The 23,239-nt window shown below is 41.3% G+C and overlaps 1 protein-coding gene across 2 annotated transcripts in view; it reads right to left on the bottom strand.

Annotated features, from left to right (window-relative positions):
* The window catches only part of Unc79 (unc-79 homolog, NALCN channel complex subunit), a 192,915-nt gene that overhangs the window by 166,973 nt on the left and 2,703 nt on the right, over positions 1-23,239 (bottom strand). For both annotated transcript variants that reach the window (XM_059279488.1, XM_059279489.1), the window contains exons 2-5: positions 22,397-22,567; positions 12,728-12,820; positions 1,134-1,189; positions 329-458 (exon numbers count right to left, since the gene is read on the bottom strand). In XM_059279488.1, coding sequence (XP_059135471.1) covers positions 329-458; positions 1,134-1,189; positions 12,728-12,820; positions 22,397-22,567 — 450 coding nt within the window. The remainder of the gene's footprint in view (positions 1-328; positions 459-1,133; positions 1,190-12,727; positions 12,821-22,396; positions 22,568-23,239) is intronic.

The raw sequence follows: 23,239 nt of genomic DNA, 5'->3' as shown, positions 1-23,239 counted from the left end.
ACTTCTGATCCTCCTTCCTCCTCTCCCCAGGGGCTGGAATTACCACATGCTTGCACCACCACACTCAACTGTTGATTATCTTAAGAGATGGGATCTTGCTGTGTTGCCTTGGATGGTCCCCAAATTCCCAGGCTCGGCTGATTTTCCTGCCTCAGCCTCCCCTAATAGCCTGAATGACTGCACCTGGCTAATTACCTTCTTTTTAAACCCAGTGTCAGAAAGGACTCGTGACCATATCGACCGGTCTAGTATGGTCTTTTTTAACATAGGGTGAGGCCTGGGTGGCACGAGAGAGCTGAACTCGGGCCACCAGAGCGCTTCCTCTTACCTGTGTACTGCAGCCCCCTGTACTCGCTTATTGCCCCAGGGGGCTTTAGGTTGGGCCAGTAGTGGAAAAGCATCTGCACCGCTGGGGGTTTCACCTGTGAAGGCCCATATGCAATCACATACAAAAGGTCCTGCAGGAGGAAAGAACATCCCGACTTAGCGTCATCAAATAAAAATAAAGATCGCACACCCGAGACTACCAAAGCAGTAGAAACTCTAATAGCTTAAGGTGGGTCGTTTCCCTGGAGACCATCATGCAGGTGTGCTCTTCAGATTAAATTATGTTAGCCCATCATTTTCATCATTTATTCATGTGTCTGTTTATATGTCCTGCAAACGATGCCCCCAAGGAGAGTTCAAAAGTGCACTGTCCATTAATCCTTTAATGAGATTCAAATCAAAGAATAATTTTTTTTACAACAGTGTATGCCCACATACCAAACACTGAGTTAAAAAAAAATGTTTCCCTAATCACATTTCTTAACAATAACAATTCATATCTGCCATTTGAAAAAAAAAGATAAATTCTCAAGCAATTTCAAATTAAAATTATACTTGTCATGCAATATAATATTTGCCTAATTCAATGAATAAGATACATTCAACTATTCTGTCAAGACACTCTGTTCTTAAAGTTTCGTTTCTGTTCTAAGTGATAATTTTACAAGTAAAAATAAAGTACAGGTTTACCACATCAAAATAATAAGACTGGTACAAATTTGATCAAAACAAGTTATAATATGTAATTTTTACAATTTATATAAATCAAGTTAGTGAATATGAGTCAATATTAATCTAAAACTTACTTTCCAGACTTCTTGCTTATATTTCATGAGACATTCCAATAATTGACAATGATACACTGTAAGGAAGAAAATATAATTTATAATAAAATTAACCAGGAAAATCACCCTTGAAGATATAATAAATCACTTTAGTAGTCATTTTTCAATTTAATCGTTAAATTAGAAAGTACTTATCACATTTCTAGAAATCATATCAGCCCTTAGCTTTATCAAGCTTTATTCCAAAGCCATTCAGAAGTACTTTGCAAACTGCACTAACAAAGGAAATACTGGAAGTCTCTAGCAATTTATACTTATATAAGGTAGACTTGGACTGCTGCAGCTAAGAACTCCATGAGAGGGTAAATCCGCACCACATGAGGTCATGTACAAGCTCATATTTTGGAGTGAACCAATTCTTTGTCAGATGTTGCACTGAGCATTCCACACACGTTACCTCACAAGCACCAAGCTGCAGTTAGGAAACTGAGGCCGAAAAAATACCAAGTGACACTTGAATTGGACTAAAACAGCAATTTTAGTGCTTGTTCAGCAATCCGTTCTTCTTGTCATAAAGAAAAAGTGGACCTCAGAAGCCCCCTGTAGATTTACTGGCTAGAACTGAGTCTGAGTTATAGGAGATTTGTATTTTGGTTTTTCATTTGTTTTAAGTAAAATGTTTTTATTAATCCTTTGAGAATTTTAGACAATATATTTTGATCATACTCATCCCTATGTATCCCCCTAATTGCCCATATCCACTCTTCACTTCCCATCCCCTCCCAACTTCATATCCTCTCTTTTTTTCATAATAGCCCCAAGAGTCCAGTTTTTACTGTCCATATACTCACGGGTGCAGGGAGATCCAGTAAACCAGGGGCCACACCCTTAAAGAAAAGTGACTCTCCCTCCCTAGAAGCCATCAGTGGTCAATTGCTCCTCAGTCATGTGCTCCTCACCCCTCCATGTTAGAATGCTAACTGGCTTGATCTTTTAAAAAGATTTATTCATCTCTGTGTGTTTATGTGCATGCATGCACATATGTATGTATGCATGTATGTACGCCATGTATGTGTGAGATATCCGCAGAAGCCAGAAAAGGAAGTCAGAGACTCTGGAACTGGAGGCAATTGTGATCCATCACTTGCGTGCAGAGAAAACCAAACCTGGGTCCTCTGCCAAAGCAGTGGATGTCTTAACTACTGGGCTCTCTCTCCAGCACAGCTGGCTTGGTCTTCTGTGAGGTGATGAATGCAGTGATCCTGTCACATCCAGAAGACAGCTTCAATCCAGTCCTCCCTGACCTACAGCTCTTACACTCTTTCCTGTCCCTCTTCCATGACAGTCCCTGAGCCTTGGGAGGGAGGAGGATGCAGCTGTTCCATTCATAGCTGAGCACTCCATTGACATTTGTTCTCTGCTCTTTGACCAGTTGTGAGTTTCTACATTACCCACCATCCACTACACACACACACACACACACACACACACACACACACACACACACACACATACACACACATCCCTGATGTCTAAGAGCTGCTCTAATCTATAAGGTATAGAAATACAAATTCATAGGGCAGTATGGCACTATGTCCATTTAGCAAAATAATAGTTTTGCCTGGGGCCTGGTAGTCCCCTAACCAGCTATCGTTAGCCTGATTTACAGTACCAGGCATGAATTTCCTCCTGTGTCTTAGGTCTTAAATTCAATCTAAAAGCAGTGGGTTACTTCCATAATATTTGTGCCACTGTTTCACCCATGGGCACATCTTGCCCATTATTGAAGTACGCAGGGTTCACACTGAGTAAGACCATTGATTATTTTAACCCCAGCAGCCTTCAATAGTACCCTCTGGTACTATAAAAGCTAACCATAGAGGAAGCTTCATAGTCAGTATCAACTTGATTTCTCCATTTCCCATGACCAAAGTGTATAGTGTCTTTGCAATAGGGTCTTTTACAGGGGACCAGTTAAAGCTACACAACAGCAAGCTTCTTTGATCGCCTGTGTTCACTTGCAAAGGACAATATTCATCCTGGATAGATTAGTGTTTGGTTCTTTCCATAAACTACCTTCCCGCTCCATCCCAACACCAAAGTTGATGCCCGGGTGACCTTTGTATCATTCAAATCCTGTGGACACGTTTCATCTGAATTTCCTTGACTCTTCAGAAGCATTTGGCACCTCTCTCTACTTTTTAAATCTTTCTCTTCTTCTGGCTTTATGATGCCATATGACCCTTTTCTTTTTGTCCCCTGTGGGGGACACCACTGTTGTTCCATTGCCGACCAAAGTGCCCTTTCTTCCTAAATATCTGCCAATACACAACCTTTCTCAGACTCTGCTGGAGCTAGACGTGGCTATAGGACATTTCTGTGACAAGAGCCTGCTGGGGAGGTTCCAAGCTGTGCTTTTTCTCTCTCTGACCTTTTGGAACTCCCCACTCCTTTTCTTTCTGCTTTGAGATGGGGTATCACACTATATAACTCAGTCTAACCTAGAACTCAGGGTCTCACACTATGTAACTCAGGCTAACCTAGAACTCAGGGTCTCACACTATATAACTTGGGCTGACCTAGAACTCAGAGTCTCACATTACATAACTCAGGCTGACCTAGAACTCAGGGTCTCACACTATATAACTCAGGCTGACCTAGAACTCAGGGTCTCAAAATTTTATGGCTCATGCTGGTGTGGAACTCAGGGTCTCACACTATATAGCTCAGGCTGGCCTGGAACCCATGGCCTTATACTATATAGCTCAGGCTGACCTAGAACTCAAGGTTTCATACTATAAAGCTCAGACTGACCTAAAACTCAGGGTCTCACACCATATAGCTCAGGCTGGCCTGGAACTCATGGCCTTATACTATATAGCTCAGCCTGACCTAGAACTCAAGGTCTCATACTATAAAGCTCAGACTGACCTAGAACTCAGGGGCTCATACTTGCTGTATGCTGGCTTCAAACACGTGTCTCTCACTACAGACAGTCTCTAATGACTTGGACCAGCCTGTTTCAGACATAGTTTTGTGAGGATATACCCTCCACTGTGGTGGCCACTATGCAAACACAAGGGAAGTCTTTGAGAAGCAAGATGCTGCCTCAGCTCCTGATATTACAGGCTATAGTTAAGACTTCCCATTAAGCAAACCACAAATGTGTTTGCAGTTTCAAGTGTACATAATCAACTATACAAATACAACCTCCATACCTCCTGGGAAAAGTCATCCTCCCCCACTGACCAACTGTTTTCCGGATTTCCTGAGGCCTGGTTCTAGTACCCAGATACCCTTGATTCTCTATTCTCCCCTAAGCAATCTCACACCCACTCCTCTGCAGCTCTACTACATGCAGTTTGGTGAAGATCACTGGACATTTATGTGGAGGCTCAAAGTTCATTAGCACCAGTTCAGAGCTCTATTCTGTGTCAAGACCTACAACAACAACAGCTAATTGCTATTTTCTTCTCAGTGTCTCAAAAACACCTTAAAACAAAGCATGTCCAAAATAAATCTCAGACCTTGTCTCTTGTGATGGCTCATCTCCACTGTCAACTTGACTGACTTGAGAATCACCCAGGAGGCACATCTCTGAGCATGTCCATAAGGACATTTCCAGAGAGGTTCATTGGAAGAGGTAATACCCACCCTGAATGCAGGAGACACCATTTCATGGCTAAAAGAAAATGAGCTGGGTAGCAGCATTCATCTCTTTCTGGTTTCTGATTGTAAATGTGATGTGATCATCTGTCTCTGATGATGAACTGTGTCCCCTCAAACTGTGATCCAGAACAAAGCCTTCCTTCCCTCAGTCGCTTTGGTCAAGTGTTGTGTCATGGCAGCGAGAACAGTAACTGATGCACCTCAAAGCCTGATCTTCCTATAGTACTTCCTTTGTCATTACTGTCACCGCGTTCAGTCAGTGCAAGCCAGAAACCAAGTCCTAAACATATTATTTCCTAAATAGCTCTCGGTGGACACACACTTCTCAGTCTCAACTGCCCTTACCTTTGACAGGACTCAACAAATGCAGTGATTTCCCTAACAGTCTATCTACATCCAATAATCAATTCTGTACTGCAACTATGCTCTCTCTCTCTCTCTCTCTCTCTCTCTCTCTCTCTCTCTCTCTCTCTCTCTCTCTCTCTCTCTCTCTCTCCACACACACACACACACAGAGGATTTCCTGACTAACAGAGTCCACAATCCCCTGCAAGTTTTCTAGTCTGACGTCGGACCAGGCAGGCAGCCCTCACTCACAGTCCCAGCTTCACCAGTCTTTATGTCTCACCAGCTCACCAGGCTACCTCTTGAGACAAAGATCCCTCTGCCTGAACCCCTAACTCATAATACTGCTCATTTTTAAGTCCTCAGAGTGAGGGTGCTTTCTCAGAGAGGCCTCCTTGACATCCATAATAAATTTAAAATCTCCCTTTATAGAGTCTGGTGACAAGAGAAAATAAAAAAATAAAAAAGTCACAACTGGAACTTTATTTCTAATTGTTTGATTTCATTATTCTTCGTCTCCTCCAACCATATAAGCTTCACAAGATGAAGACAAATCCATTCTGCCTTGCTAGCCAGGGTTTCCTGGACAACCACTGAGTAGCCTTTGTCGTTATGCCAACACTGAGTGGTCAAGTGTCCCAAGATACTTGGTCTTACACAATGTCTGATCTTCTGCAGCGTGAATAACTCGAAGCCTGTTCAGAATCTTCCACTGACTGTCCCGTGAAAAGACCTGAAACTTCAACTGCTTCTTCAAACTGCTTCCAAAATGCCCCAATTAGCCTTTCGAGCAGAACTTGGTCCATATTTTCTCTGCTCAAGAAGCAGGACGCTGTCCCTGATTATTTCAGCTCCCAGAGTTCTCTTCCTCAGATGAAGTAATGGTAGTTGGTGCTTTGCACACATTACTCTGTGTTTATTGTTGTTGTTTGTTCTGTGAAAGATGGCTCATTTGGTGGTCCCTGGAGGCCTGGAATTCACTCCATAGCAGGCTGGCCTCAAATGTGCAGTGAGTGATCCTCTGCTTTCCTAATGTTGGGATTGCAGGTGTGGGCCACCACACGTGGCTCCTCCACATTGGTAAGGATTCGTGGAAATATGCCTCATCTTCCCAAACACGGTCCCACAAGCACCACCCTTACTTTTCAGTGTGGCTTCCACAACACCATCAGAAAGTCCTGCACACAGGAGTTACTCAGTGAAAGCTAGCTACATGAGTAAGTGCCCTTCTCTTCTTTAAGATGTATTTTATTTTTAATTATGTCTGCATACGGGAGGGATATGCACATGGGTATGCGTGCCAGTAGAGATCAGAGGTATTAGATCCCCCTTGGAGCTGAAGTTATAGGCAACTGTAAAACCCCTGGTGTGGGTGCTGGGAACTGAACATTGAACTTGAGTTCTCTAGAAGAGCAGTGTGTGCTCTTAACCACTGAACCATCTCTCCAGACTCTGACTTCTATTCATGGTACACAATCAGCTACAGAAACCAAATGACCACTTGCTGTTTCTCTACCCCTGTCCCATTCCACCAAAATGTAAATAGTAGAATGATAAAGCTCACTTCAAACCTTACATGACTGGTTTTCTGTGGGATTGTTCTGTTTATTTTGTAAACTGATTACAACAGTTCTCAAACATGAACTTTGGAGATGGCAACAACATCATCGGGTCAACTGTCAGAAGTTTGAACATACCAGCATGCATTTGATCCCAAAGTGACCCTAGTGGATACTACACTAAACTGTTTCTCATGTGACTAGTTTTGAGTCAGAAATGTACTCCCCAATACAGAATAGTTAGTTGGCTATAAACATTGACCTGTGAACAGATTTGAAAATAACAGAGGTGATTTTTGTAAGATCAGGGTAGTTTTCCATCAATTCAAGTCCAAGAAGAAAATGCCAAATTGTAACCATTCACATTATTTACCCAGCACTTATGATGTGCCAGTCAGAACACCAAGGCCAAGCAAGTATGTGCACATGTATTTTCAACTTAATTTTAACAACGTTTTATGAATAGCAGGAATAATTGTCCCATTTTACAGGTGAGAAAACTTGGCCTCGAGGCAGAAAAGCTTGTTCGGGTTCTCACTGACCAGTCATTTGCAAATGAGCTCAGGAAAACTCAGTCCTTTGGCATGCCCTCAGAAGCCCCCAGAGCCAGCTCAGGTATTAGACAGTTTGTCTGGGCCAAATCACAGTCACGTCATCACAGATCTCTCCAGTACTGATACTGAGGGGGAAAGGAAGCAAACCCGGTAACTTCCATTACCCACGGTTTACTTAAACATCACTTATTTAGAGGCTACCCAGCCAAGGAGGCCGGCTTCTCACTTTTTTTTTTTTCCTGGAAATGATACTTCTTCATGTGGATTATGGTAACAGTCGCCTGAGTCACTTCTCAGAGTCATGAAGGCCAAAACACTGACTCCTCACTGTTGGTGTCTACTTGAGTGACTGGTAGAGATAAAGAGGCATAGTGTCCATCTTCATGATGTCTATCCTCTCTTCTTCCTTAATCTTTAGGTCAGATCCTATACATGGATATGTTGACCACTGGAGAAACTTGTGTCCAGAAATATAATACAGGGTTATTTAACTTGGCCTGGACTTGCCTAGCCTCTCTTTCTTCCCACCAAAGCTAAAGACATCTCCAAGACCCCGTGACTGGAACCACCAGACCATGAAAAATGTAAAAAGCAGTGCCAATGAAGGTTCTGGAAGGTCAGCCTCGTCCCAGAAAGACAAGAGTATTCCCTCCTTTTATGACCCCATTTCCATCCATCATTACTCCTGTCTTGTATCTGGAACCCCACTCTCCTGAGGATAAAAAGCTGTTTGTGAGCACAGTCTCCCTCTTCCTCATTATTGCCCATTGAGTAAAGACTTACTTCCCCCTACCATTCACATGTTGGTCCTTCCAAGGGATGAGGCCCCAGACCCAGGTCCAGGAACAGATCCACACACAACTAACCTCAAAATATCTACTCCACCCTATTACTGCCCAACATCAGGACCCACTCTTTATGACTAGAGTTTCCTTCACTAGTGCTAAATGAAGAATCCTCTCAGATCATATAATATCATAAACGTGAGTTGTACTTTGATGGTCTTTTAAGGTAAACAGAGTGAGATATGAGATTATAGCTTGCCCTAAAATAAATGTTTTAATTAAATTCACATAATGATCACAGAAATATTATATTTGAGGATGTTGTAGACAGAATGTACTCCTCAAAATTTACATGTTAAATTCTAATGCCCAGAGTGACATCATTGGGAGGTGGGGCTTTAGAATGTGTTTAGGTCACAAAGGCAGAGGCCCCATGAGTCGGTCAGTGCCCTTGTTTCTAAATATTTTATTAGTAGTGATAGTATTATCATTATTAAATTATGTGGATGGAGGGTTGTACATGTGAATGTAGTACTTATAGAGTCCAAAGAGGGTGCTAGATGCTCTGGAGTCGAGGTGCCCAACATGGGTGCTGGGAATTGAACTTGGGTCCTCTGGAAGAACAGTATACACTCTTAACTTCTGAGTTATCTCTCCATCCCCCTCACCCCAGTGCTCTTACTTTTTAAAGGTCTCCCTCAAAAAATCTTCTTGCCTTTCTGCTATGCAAAAGGACAGAACAAATGAGTTCATCTATGAGCCAGGAAATGGGCCTCTACCTAGCAAACCTATGGACAACCTTGAACTTGAACTTCCTAGACTCTGTAACCACGAGAAATGAACATTTAATGCATACAAGCCACTCACGGTGCAGTATTTGTTAAGGTAGCCCTGTCACAGCTAATCTTGACTAACACGTGAGTGTGATTTAAAATTACCTAGGAGTCAGACTACTACACATCTCTGAGGATGTTGCCAGAGACGTTCTACTGAGAAGGGAAGAATGTGGGAGGCACCATTTCATGGGATGGGCTCTTACACTGAGTAAAAAGGTGAAAGCAATAGGAACTCCAGCATTCACCTCTCTCTGCTTCCTGACTGTGGATGCAGCATGGCAGCTGCTCACATTCCTGCCACCATGCTTTCCATGGCAGAGGGTCAGCACCCCTTACACTACAAGTCAAAGCACACCCTTCCTGCTTTGAGTCGCTTCTGTTGGATACTTCACCACAGCAATGAGACAAGTTACCAACATAATCCCAAACAGACTGAAACAGAGAGCCGGTACTGAGACATGGGTGCTCCTGGAACAAAGGCCTAAAAATGGGGAAGTTGCTTTGACATTAGGTAATTGTGAGGATTTGTGAGGTACATTCTAGAAAAGTCACTATTACTATGAACAGACCTTTAAAGACAACTGTGTGCAGGCTTAGGAAGAGAAGAGCAGGGAAAGCCTCGCTCTTCTTGAAGTGTGCTGAATTGAATGTTGGCTTTAAAAAAAAAACTGAACGGTAGAGGCGATTCTGATTAGGTGTCAGACAGAAATGGGGAACATGCCATTGCAAGCTGGAGGAAAGGCCACCCTTGTCATAAAGTGGCAGAACTTGGTCACATTGTGTTCACATCTTGGTGTACTATGGAAGGCAGAGTTTGTGAGGGACGAAACTGGCTGAGAAAATCCCCGGGCAAGTGCTAAATGAGTGACCTGGTTAGTGTTTTTGTTTCTGTTTCTGTTATTGTTTTCTGAGTATTTACAGTAAAATTCCAGAAGAAAGAAATGACTTCCTTCAGAAATGTTCACCAACAAAGAAACCAATTGGAAGTTTGGAAACTCCTCAGACTATCTGCATTGAAAGGATGAGAAGGCCTGGGAGGAGAGACCACTGGGTGTATGACCAGGGAGCTAGGAAACACATTAGTCAACCCTCACAGGAGAAGACACACATTGTGGTGCAAGACTCCAAAAGACAACTTAGAACTCATCACAACTGCTCCTCCCATCAGAGGCCTAGAGAACAAGGGGCCAAGTACAGCATGGCTTCAAGGGACCACCAGCAAGTGGAGTATCTCACCGCAGGCTATACCTAGCTCCTTCACTCTAGTGCCTTATTCTTTAGCTGCCAAAATGAAGCTCTTTGGGTCCCAAAGTAGCATACACCACACCCAACAAAGCAGTGGGTGCATTGATACTTCCACTTAGCATTCAAAGGATACCCTGAAAAGCCATGGGCACCAGACCCCACTGCAGGTGGAATTAAGGTAGACACAGAGACAATCACCATAGGAAGCCCCACTAAGGTAATTCCCAGAAGACCAATGGAAGCCAGGTTGCCTAAAGCTTTGGTGGCAGGACTACTACTAGAAGCTTGGGGCCAAACCCTTATCCCGCAAAGCAACAGAGGAGACAAGACCGTCACCACTGTGGGTCTAGAAAGATCAGGTCGAAGAAGATTATATACAAGGTTGAGGTTTGATGGTGAGTTTCAAACTCACCCTTCCTCCTTTGGGGTGGGAATGCCTACTCTCTGGCTGGCCTACCACTGCATGTTACTGTTTGTCTGTTTGCTTTGGTTTAAGGATTTAACCCTCAACTGCCCCTATGCTAACTAAGCAAGTGTTCTACCACGGAGCTGCAGCCCCGGCCCTCACAGCTATATTTTGGAAGCATGTAACATATTTGTTTTCATACATTCACAGCCAAAGAGCAGATCATTCTGGGATAAATCAAGCCTCCAATCTGACAGTTAGGATTTGGATTGTAGGTATATGAGCTGTTGGACCTCAGAGTTTTGAGTTGATAATGGATTGAATTAACACTTTTAGGGTTGTCAAGACGGAATTAGTATATTACAGATGTGAAGCCGATGTAAAATTAGGGAGATAAGGTAGGATGCTGATAAATCAAATATCTATGTTCCCAAAAATACATGTTAGATCCTAGCCTTGATATGATAATTTTAGAAGATGGGGGTCTTTAGGAGGCACTGAGGTCCTGAGGGCAGCATCCTCACAAATATGATCAGTGTCTTTGTCACAGAAGCTCCAAAGAACCCATTTCTCCTTCCTTTGACAGAGAAGACAAAGCAAGTATGGCCATCCATGCACCAGGGAGGAAGTCTTCACCAGACAGTGAATCTGCTAGGACCCTGATCTTAGACTTCCTGGCCTCCAGAACTCTAAGAAACAAGTTTTTGTTGTCTTAAGCCTTCTTACGGTAGCCCAAGGGGACTAAAACAAAAGAAAAGGATTCCTGGATTCCAGGGACTTGGGAGGCTGAAGAAGGAGAACTGACTTACCCAGGAGGTCAGCCTGGGCAATATAGTAAGACTCCATCTCAAACAACAAAACTACACACACAGGACGGGTCTACGACTACGACATATTAGTGACTGTGAACAAAATACATTGTACGAAATTCTCAAAAAATTAAAATATTATGTTTATTTTTAAATAAAAGTTTTCAAATAAAAACTCAATTACTATGCCACTTAAATAGACTAAAAACAATGTCCTAAAATTTTCTTATTTCTCAAACAAACACAACGTGAAAATAAATGGCAGAGTTCATATCTTAACACACCACTTCAACAGTGAGCTGCCTTTTAGGTCAGTTCCTCCAAATCAATTGGCAGTTACCCTGACCAACACAACCAGAGTACAGCATGGGCAACCTCATCCAACACCACAAGGGCTCTCAGACACAAAAGCAAAGGTGAACTAGTGTTCTTCAGCTACTCAAGTCGAATACAACTTTCATGATAATACTAAGTGATACATCACCATGAAACAACTGTTCTCTCTCACACAATTAGAAGAATACTAAAATGTTTCTAACCCATTAAATCATGTATCCCTTTTCATCAATTTGTCCTATGAAAAACCTGAAATTGGTAAGAGATTTATGTTCAGAGATATTTCTATGGCATTAGCAAAGCAAATTTACCCAAATCATTGATATAGTTACCATTAGCAGTTAATATAGTGCAGCAAATATATATATCATATATGCATGTATGCATTAGTCAAAACAAGTAATATACAGTGTGTGTGTGTGTGTGTGTGTGTGTGTGTGTGTGTGTGTGTGTGTGTGTGTAAGACAAGATCTCACTCTATAGCCCAGGTTAATCTAGAAATAATGACAATTTTCTTGCCTCATCTTCCCAAGTGCTAAGAATATAGGCATGAGCCACCACATCATCCTTAGTCTCTCTCTCTCTCTCTCTCTCTCTCTCTCTCTCTCTCTCTCTCTCCATATATATATATATATATATATATATATATATATATATATATGGAGACAGAGTTTCACTGTGTTGTGTAGCCCAGGCTATCCTGAATCTCATTCTGTAGACAAGGCTGGCCTCTAACTCACAGAGATCAACCTGCCTCTGCCTCCCAAGGGCTGAGATTAAAGGCATGTGCCACCACCACCTAACTCTATATTTTTAATTAAACTTCTTCTATATAGTCATCGATTTCCAGGCATCTAAAACTTCATCATCAAACATTCTAAAACATTCCCTAGCAAACCAGATCACTACTACTAACTATAGATAAGTTTATTTTAACTCTGAAGTCCGCCTTTAACACATCAATTGTCTCTTCTGCCAGAAGAAGCTCCCACATAAAAGATTCTATCTTGTCTGTTAGATGTCGCCTCATGATAGTTTGGGAGCTGCTCAAGCTGCCAGGTTCCTGCTTACCTGGATTAGATGTGTACTGCATTGCAATCATTAGCATGGCGGATGCAGAGAGGTTCACATGGGCTGGGACGCTTTCTCTCCTGGAGGAACCCACTGAAAACAAAATTTTCTGATTAGATACAGATTAATTTCTAGATATGAGCACATACTTGCTGCCTTACGTAGAACCATGAAAGAGCTTCACGAGAAAGTTCCAACTGAGCTGGGAGGACTGTTGACTTTTCTTTCCTCCTTTTTTAAGATGGTGTCTCATGTACCCCAGGCTAGCCTTCAACTTTTTTATAGTCAAGATGACCTTTAATTCCTGAGCGTCCTGCCTCCACCTCTCAGAGCTGGGGTACAGGCATGCACCTCTACACCCGGTTTATGGAATGCTGGTGATCAAACCCAGGGCTTTGTGCTTGTGAGGGAAGCACTCTACAAACTCAGGCACTTCCCCATCCCCAAAGCCAATCGAAATTCACAGAAATAAAACCACAGCACTGTTCCTTGCATACAAACGCTACCATCGTGTGCCACTGTAAAAAATATCTAGAGCACAGCCACATGGAGGAGGTACAAAACCAGAATATAATGGCTTTGTCAGAGCTGAACTTAGGTGTGATCTCTATTCCCAAGATGTTCATGTCTATAAAGGAAAGGAAGGAAGCAGAACCTTCTGTGGGCCCAAATATAAAGGGTACATAAACATGTTAGTGGTTAACCTCACAAGAAAGTAGATTTCTAAACCCAACTAGGACATATTAACACTTGGAGAGGTAGGCAAATAAGACTCACATAACATGTAAATTCTTGTTTAGTTATACATACAAATGTTAAGTCACATATCATAAAAATTATCGCATTGGTTTTTAAACAGTTTTCAGTGACTACACAGCTGGATTCCAACCTTCCATAGAACCCCATCACTGTCTCTATTACCACAGGAAATCACTTGCAGTTTCCAGTCTACCCTCATACTGATCTGATTGTTTAGAACAAAGCGCTCTTTTGAATCTGGATAACTGTGAATCACGTTTCTCCTATGGCAACAAATGTCCAAATGCAATGCAAGTAGGCGCCTTCAGCATTCCCTAATGACTGTATAGTCGTGATATCCACTTGCACACTGATTTAAACGCATCTTTAAGTGGCGTGTTCATGATGACTGACATCAAACTGTATATAAAAATTGTGTCTATTTAATGGAAAATACTAGGTAGCTCCATAAGTATTCAAAACTACCTCTGATGAAAGTTATTTGGTATAACATGTTTTCAGCCAAAGGGTATTTTTATGCCAGCAATACGTGAGAGAGGACCCCCACAAAAGGAAGACTTTTATTAAGATTAAAATACAAAATGAATTCCTTTTTCCACAGAGATAATGGAAGATGTAGGAGAAACCTCTTATAAACACACTTATATACCAAGCTGTCCAACAGGAAAAAAAAAAAAAAAAACAGCATACAGAAGGTAAAGACTCACCAAGTCAACACTGTTTTGTACACACTAAAGACCACTGATGCAGACAATCGAAAGCAGATAACCTCAGACGCTGCTTTATTTTATATTAAGTGTATATATATACAGTGTATAGGGAGCACGTCTCATTTACATCTAAAAATAACAAGCCAGTGCAACAAGGCTCTCAGTAAACAAGGCTCTCAGTAAACAAGGCTCTCAGTAAACAAACACTGAAGCACTAGAAAAGAGTTGCCAGGCAGCAAAGACGGGAAGTTTAACAGGATTCTATTTTGTTTCCACGCCAAGAACTTCTGATGCTATAAGAGGCAGTGGTCTTTGCAACAGGTTGAGAGACACAAACCAACAAAACAGGTCCCTAACTGAATTCCACTAGCCTGAGTCTGCGTTTATTAATCACCCATGGCTGTGTATGGAATTCACAGGCCAGGTGGTGTTCAGGGACATAGTCTGTCTGACTCTACACTATAAACAAATGCTGATCAGTAGACGAGGTTGATCCAGAGAGCAGTACACTGCCCTGAGGGGGGTGAGGAGGACTAATCAAATGGGATAAACTGAGGAAGAAAGAATTTGAACCACATGCTGAAGAACAAGACCCACTGCTTGCCATCTTCAGCCTTTTCAAATTCAACTTCTTAGGATCCACACCTGGAGATACTAGCTCAGCCAGTGTGGAAAATTGGAAACCCTCCGTTAAATTAATAAGCACATCGCTGGCTCTCGTGCAAATCGGCCTTGGATATGACTTTGAGAAATACTATTAGAGAGATGAGAGGTAAGCAAGGGGACGCCTAGTCCAGTCCCCAGGGCTGGGAAGAGTGAACACATATACAATATTCCTGTGCCCTTTGTTGAAGAAGAAAAGAAAGGAATGCCTACTCCAACATACTCAACATCAGGACTCTCTCTCTCTCTCTCTCTCTCTCTCTCTCTCTCTCTCTCTTCTCCCCACCCCCACCCCCGCCACATGTATATTCTTTCGGTGACAAGTATTTTCACCTTTATTTAAATTTAACTCAGACTTTTTAATAATAAGCATTTTTCAACAATGAAAATGGTCAGAGAGACTGAGAGCCACTATGCCCAGAGGCCTTTAAAAATGGGAGAGATGCCCAACTGTCTCAGATGATTTAAGTGAAGTCTGTTTGGAGATCTGCCCAGATGGCTCAGCGACCTTTGGATGTCCCTGTTACCTCTGCAAATCTATGCTGTCCCTCAAGTATGGCCATCCATAAAGCCAAAGAGTTCCCCTAGGACACAAGCCCCAGGAAATTGGCTCCAATACTTATATAAACAGACGGTATCTTGCAATTTCAAAGCCTTCTACAAGACCGAATAAAATCACCATGGCTGTAATTTAATAAGCATGCACAAGCACACATCATTTACTGAATCTCGTTTAAAAGGCATGATGTAAACAGATACGCAGCTCGATCCCATGAGAGCACAAAAAAACAAAAGCACATACAATTAAAGGGAAGAGAGTATTGTGCTCAGGAAATATAATTGAAAGTTTCCAGGCCTTCCCCTTATTCCCCCAATAGCATCAGAACAAAACTTACCACCATGCCTTCCTCCAGTGAACATGTGCATGCATACGACAATTCCTAATGTGCTAGATGTGCAGTTCTTAACATGATTCTTACCTTTCGGAGTAAGCAGATGACAGAAGCCATTTTATAAGTGAGAGATGAACTAGCTGCAGGAAGGCACCAGCCTAATTACTGGGACAGTGACAGTCCAAGACAAGTACATTCATAGCTAATGCACCAATCACTTGGTCACACACTACTTTTTTCATAGAACTGCACCAGGAATTATTCTGGGCCCTTGCTTACAGCAGTAAGGAAGATCATTGCCAGAGCTGGGTTATGCAGTGTGGTGGCCATTAGCTGTGGGTGGCTGTGTATATTAGTAAAGATTAAATAAAATTTAAAATTACATTCCTCAGCCTCACTAGACACATCATATGTGCTTAGTAACCCTAGGTGGTAGTGACTACAGTATGAGGCAGCATAGAATTTTATTTCTGTTTCCATTATCAGAGAAAGTTCCATGGACAGTGCTGTTCTACAGAAAAGGGCAGGCACTGGCCATTGGAGAAGCATGAATCTGGGCAAAGGAACAAAGATACGATGGAAGGTTCTGTATTATACTAGAAGGGAAGGCAGCTCAAAAGGTGTGGTCCTTAGAGTGTCCAGGGGACTGGCTCGGGGATAAAAGCGCTGGCTGCAGTAGGCCTGACCAGCCAAACTCCGTCCCCAGAACCCACATGAGAAGCTGGATGCCATAGCAGGCATCTGAAGCCCTGGAACTCTAAGATAGGAGGCAGAGACTAGAGAACCCACCAGAAATCTTGGGCCACCTAGCCTGGAGTACACAGAGCTGCAGCAGAAACACCAAAGGAGATCTTGCCTCAACACAGTACAGAAAACTGACTCCCAAATGTTGACCTCTGTATCTCTCTCTGTTTCTCTCTCTCTGCCTTCTCTGTCTCTTTATCTGTGTGTCTCTCTCTCTGTGTCTGTCTCTTTCTCTGTGTGTCTCTGTCTCTCTCCTGCACACACACACACACACACACACACACACACACACACACACATTTTTTTAAAAGATGTGGTGCTTGAACTGAGACCGGAAGGAAACACATTATGAGACCATGTAGACGGGCTCTGAGACAAGGTAAACTGTATAAGCACAAAAGCCTTTGTAATGTCGCAGACAGGCTGATGCAGACATGCAGAGTAGTCCCATGAAGAAGCAGTGATGACAGTAGTGAGGCGGGCCACAGCCAGAGCACAGAGAATCACGTGAGCCAAGTAAGGTCACTGAATTTGATTGTTAAAGAGTGACAAGAAGCTAGATGGTTTGGAATAGGGATGTAACATAATCTAATCCATGTTTGGAAGGCAGCTCTGGGTTTGGGGTAAAGAACAGGCAGCAGGAAGCCTAACCAAGGAAGTAGAGAGACCAGACCTGAAGCTATTGGTCTGATCCGAATGACCACCATAAGGCATAGTCTAAGATAAGATAGGTTGAAATAAACCCCATTGCTGTGGGATGTCTTTCTGTATGCTGTGAATATGTGTTGCTCACATTGGCTAATAAATAAAGCTGCATTGGCCTATGGCAGGGCAGGATGGAGCCAGGTGGGAAAATCCAAGAGAGAGAGGGAGAAAAGAAAGGCAGAGGGAGGGGGACACCAGCCCGCCATCCAAGGAGCAACATGTAATGGGACACAGGTAAAGCCGTGGAACACATAGATGCATGGCAATACATAGACTAGTAGAAATGGGTTGAGTTGAGTTATAAGAGCTAGCTAGCGAGAAGCTTGAGCCATAGGCCATCCAGTTCGTAATTAATATTAAGCCTCTAAGTGATTATTTTATAAGCAGCTGTGGGACCACAGGTGAGAGAAATTCGTCTGGACCATGGGCCAGGAGGGACCAAAGAAACTTCTAGCTACATCCTATTAGCCTTATAGCCTTCTAAATGATAAAGATAAGGAAGTCAGCTATGGTGAAGAAACTCCTAGTACATGTGATAGAGCCACTTCCTACAGTTGGTCAGATAGCATTATCTGGCTAGAGAAATGGCCTCTCCTTTGCAGACTTTGGGCTTGTACAGGCAGAGATGGCTGTGCTCCATTAGGGAAGGTTTCTGTTAGATAGAGTCATGACTTCAGAAGGTATCAGCTAAACTAAAAGACAATAGCAGGATCACATGACTCTAAAGTCTATGCAGCATTAAAATCCTTGCTGGTTTGGTTAATGAAGCAAGATATCCAACTTCACAAGTACTACGAGTGCAAAACCTGCTGTGGTTTTATGTGAACTATCACATAAGTGACAGATTAAGGCAGGGAAGGTCCACCTCTCCTGGATGGCCCTTTGCCTCAGCAGTGTGTTTAAGAGGGAAAATCTTCAGAACAACATAAACAATCTCAGTAGAGAAGTGTCAGGATTCATTGCAATGTGATTTAATTAATATGTCTATGATTTGCCTGTGCATTTGATCCATTTATGTATTTGCACATCATAGAATGTTCAAATTCCAGTCCCATATGGCCTTCATCTCACAGTCTTCACAACAAAGACGGGATGTAGAGAGAGCAAGTTATAATTAATGACAATCCTTTATCTAAGAAAATAAAAGTTGAGTGAAGGAGAGAAAATTGTGAAAAGCCCCCAATGAATCCTGGTACCAAACATTATTCACAGTTCAATAATAAAGCTCTTACAGCAACACCAACCTTGTGAATACAATCATTAGCAAATAAGTGGACTATGCATGATAACGGTTATTCAAATATCATCAAGGGCTTGTCTTGTATTTTTTTTCTGTGTAAGTTTAGTCTTCATAAGACCATAGAACTATACCACGTTTTCCATGTGGTAACCAAAACAAAACAATAAAAACCAAAGCCTAGAACCAGATATTCAGTGAAGTCATACAGTTGTTTTTAAGTCAACACTAAGATTTGCATGAGCCTTGCTTTTTCCTAACGGTCAGTGACTGAGAAAATCTAAGGTAGTGAAGACACTAGATTAGCTAGAACAGTCCAAGATGCTGCAACTCTTCAGCATTGTTTCTTTCTTCAAAACAAGACAGCCTACATTAATGGATGCTTATTTAAATTACATTAATGGATGCTCATTTAAATTATATCAAACTATCATCTTCCAAAGATCCATATTTCAATTTGGACAACAAATCACAAATCCTTCATTGGGAAAAGACAGGTTTCCATGGTGATGTGCAAATGATTTGTTTTTTCAGTTCTTAGTAACTCTTTTAATATACTTTCATAAACAACATAGATTCCACATATATGGAACAAAGAGAGCTATATTTTATTCATGGAAGGAGTTACTATGAAAAACATGTCGAGGGTAATTGTTATAATAAATTGATAAGTTATTTAAAAGTAAAAGCATAAACAATTAGTGTGGTAACGAGGATGGCATAAACGGTATTATGCTACACATCCAATGCTTGGTTTGAAGAATTGGATCCACTTCAAAGCTCAAGACTGCATCATCTAAGTAATACAGACAATATGATCAGCACTTATATAATCAGCAATTATATAATCATTAGTGACACTCATTTAAAAACTGAAAAAAAAATCCATGCTTTACGTTGACTATAAGAATACCACACCAAAGAGATTTTTTTTTTTAACGTCTTCTGTCAATTTTGTTTTGTGTTGTGTTTTGTTGTTTGCATCAGGGTCTCACTGGCCTTGGACTTGTAGTGATCCTCCTGCTTCAGCCTCCCAAGTGCTAGCAGTACAAACCTGCACCTTCAATGCCCCTGTAGGTCCTTCTGGCAAAGACCATCAAGCATTTAGAAAATGCAATATCTTTTATTCTAACATCTTTGTACTGAAATAAAAACATTCTGGACCCAGTTAAATGCCCCTGTCCTGTTTCAGTTTGAAGCTCTAGATACTGTAACAGCTACCAAAAATAGAAACAGTGTGGATACAATAATAAAGACCCACATCCTCACCCCAGTCCATTTTAGCACAAATCTGAAAATCTATTCCTTCTGTCTTTAGGTCTATGTAAAAGAAACAACTCAATAATCTAACAGCCAGAATGCAGACTCCCACTACAACTCATTTCAAAGATGACAAAGTTCAGCTACTATTGAACCACCAGGAGGGTGCTGAGAAGCCAAGTCCAAACTAACAGACTAAAACCAGAGTGACCGAATAAACGTATGAGCCAGGTCTACAAATGGGGTAGACAAATGCATATGCCAATTATATAAAATAACATTGATGTTATTCAACCTAGCATTATTAAGCCAGAAATAACCAGGGAGACCCAACTTGTTTTCTGAACACCCCCCCTTTTAAAGCTGAAAAAAAAACTGTGTCTCAGAGACATGAAGTGACTTGCTCATACCTTCAAGTGAATATCGAGTCATTCCACTAATAAACACTGAAATTCACACAAATTTTTTTTAGATTTGTATCACTCATTTTTAGTACTCAGTTGCTTCAGATATTTGTGTAAAGCAAGGATTTTAACATGACAAGGTTTATGTCTGGGAATCTCTATTTCTAATTAAGGAAGAATTAGTCACCAGCTCTGAAAAAACAAACAAACACACAAGCTGACAGTACCTGATCAATCTTCAGTGTAGTGAGAAGCTCACTGCATTAATGTCTCCCCGCAAATTACTAACTTGTTCCTAAGGACTAGGGACACAGTGAGCTAGATTATTGTCAGGAAAACACAGTCTCGCCGTTAGTCTTTTTTTTTTTTTTTAAGATGCCTGTTCATTTGCTTAACAGTCAACATTACTTATTTAAAAATAAGATCACAAAATTCTAAGACTATATCCACAAGGGAGCACTGGTTCCTGAGATCGCACAGGTGAGACAGAGTGAAATAAAATATTCTACAACTTGGAATGACATCATCAGTCTGCTCATTTTTCCCTGTTGCTAAATAATTAGGATATTTTAGCAAATATTTGATACTTAAATATTTGCTAAATGTTATTTTAGCAATGCTAAATATTTAGCAATACTAAATATTTTTTAATTATTAGCAAAGAGTCAGACTCTTTGCTAAAAAGACATGAAAATTACAATTCTATACCTAAATTAAACTCAACTATATGAAAAGCCACTATAGTCCAAAAGGTATACCTGTTTGCCAGTTGTTCACACACCTTAATAAGGGCTTAAGTACATAACTTAATGTGGCTAGCACTGATATTATGAGTTAGACATGACCAATAGAGCTATTTTTATTTTTAAAAAATCAAGAGAAGGGAAGCAGATAGGGCAGTGCACACCTATAATCCCAGTATTCAAGAGGCTGAGGCAGAAGGGTAGCCATAAGTGACATGATAATGGACCAACCAGGGTACATAGGAAAACCCTATCTTGAGAGAGAGAGAGAGAGAGAGAGAGAGAGAGAGAGAGAGAGAGAGAGAGAGAGAGAGAGAAGTGAGTAAGACCTACTGCACAACAAGGTCCGGGGTGGCACTCTACCAGTGTCCCAGGCTAATTATGCCAATCCTTGACACCTCAAGATACAGCCACAATGACTACTCATGAGGCAGCTAAGGTTACTTTTCACAAAGGAGCTGTGATTGTTTTCGAGGAAGCTATGATTACTATTTGACAGATAAAAATCAAAGATTTAAGGCACCTGCCTAAGTTCACACAGCCAGCCAGTGACAGCGCTCAGATTTGCCTCTTGATCTGGTTGAATTCTAAAGCCGTAATTTTTTCAGATTATTCCCTGAAACACTTCTAAAGAACACTTTAGAGACTGTAATCACAGAAGCTGCAATTCAGCATTGTCTTCTCTTTGCTTTCATGTCTGAGAAGGCTGCAGAATTATGTGGATAAAAGCGGAAAAGAAGTCAGGTATGGTGGCACACACCCATAATTCCAGCCCTTGGGAGTCCAAGACAGCAGAGCAAGAATTCAAAGACATTCTTGACTACCTAACCAATCAAGTTCCAGGTCAACCTAGAGTGATGAGGCCCTGTCTCCAAAAAATATTAATAAATAAACAAACAAGACTAGTCCCAGGCTTGTGACTATATCTTGCACAGGAGTCATGGGCGTTGGCTTTTTTTTCAAAGCATGTCATAAATTTTGAATCATTTTATCATTAAAATATTGAGCAGGAAAGCTGATCCGGTCATCAGCATTGAATTAGATTTCAACCAAGTGAACTGAGCTACACAAAACTCCACAGCCACCCGGGACAGAGTCTACCTTTCCCCACTCTCAGCTACCCTCTCCACGCCCCCCCCCCCAATGCCTTCACATGCAGAAGAGAGCAGTCTCCACACCAGGTGACACTCTGTCCACCTTCTTTTCTAATGTGGGAAAAGACACTGTAATTTATAAAGCAGGAAACAGAATGCTTTGATACTCTATTTCTATTTCTATCATACCATCAAACATTCTATTTCCATCATACTCTTCCTATTCCATGGAAGCAAACTGAGTGAATAACACGATGATTCTAAGGTATAATCGTCTTTCACATCATTGACTTCCCACATAATGTAAATGCTGAAACAACACAATTTAATCACAGCAGGTGTACATATCAAGTGACTCCATTACAGTCCTGAAAGTCAGGCACCTACGACAGTAAATACAGTTTCCATTTGTATAATATATAAAGATAATTTTAGGATTAGGTGAGATTGAACTTACATATGGCCATTGGTAGAAAAGATGTGCTAAGGTATTCAATAATATCCTTGTGAAGAAATGGAGGAAAGGTAGCTAGCGTGGAGATCATCGTGTAGGGCAAAGTGCTCAGAACATCATCATTGAGAAAGGGTAGCAAACATGTGGTTGTATAAAATATTGACTGTCCAAGATCTACAAAACAAAATTAAGTAGTCAGCCACTGAATATGGTGCCATTAACAAAACATGCTAGTCTTATATTTTCAGTTTTAATAAGCTAGTTTAAATTATAAAAGTAGCTATTGCTCCCTTCCTACTAAGAATTCAGAAAAACACTGCTTAGTAGAATGTGGGATACACACAGCAGTTAGTTGGTGAATATATTAAGAAATAAATCTGTTCCATGAGTTTCTCATCAGTGTATCAGTCATCTATAAGCTTCACTATTCAGATGACCCTTGATCCCATTAATCTAAGCGCTTTCCAAGGGAAAAGTGAATTCTGACATCCCTCCTTTTTTCTTTTCTTTTTTTTTTTAGCTCCATGGCATTTCATAAAGATAACTGAAATACAGTGATGTGCCCACTAGAATTTTCAGAGAAGTCTAGGGCAGTATTAGAAATTAAAACCTGGCCATTTCTGCTATACCAACCAAGCCACATTGGTACTACACCTGAAGTCTCAAGCAGCACAAGGTAGTCTGCAACCTCTAGACTTGGTGTGCTTTGAAAAAAGGAAGCTATGAGCTGGCATTGCACAACTCTGTGCATTTAGTTGTTAACTGCCAGGAAAGATGGTCTTCCTCAAAATAATTTCTCAAGGCTTTAAAATGCAGATAATAACAATACCTACCTGGCTTCATAGG

Source organism: Peromyscus eremicus, chromosome 14, assembly GCF_949786415.1.
Source record: "Peromyscus eremicus chromosome 14, PerEre_H2_v1, whole genome shotgun sequence".
Classification (NCBI taxonomy): Eukaryota; Metazoa; Chordata; class Mammalia; order Rodentia; family Cricetidae; genus Peromyscus; species Peromyscus eremicus.
The sequence above is the reverse complement of the archived record's forward strand: the minus strand, read 5'-3'. Positions and strand labels throughout refer to the sequence as shown.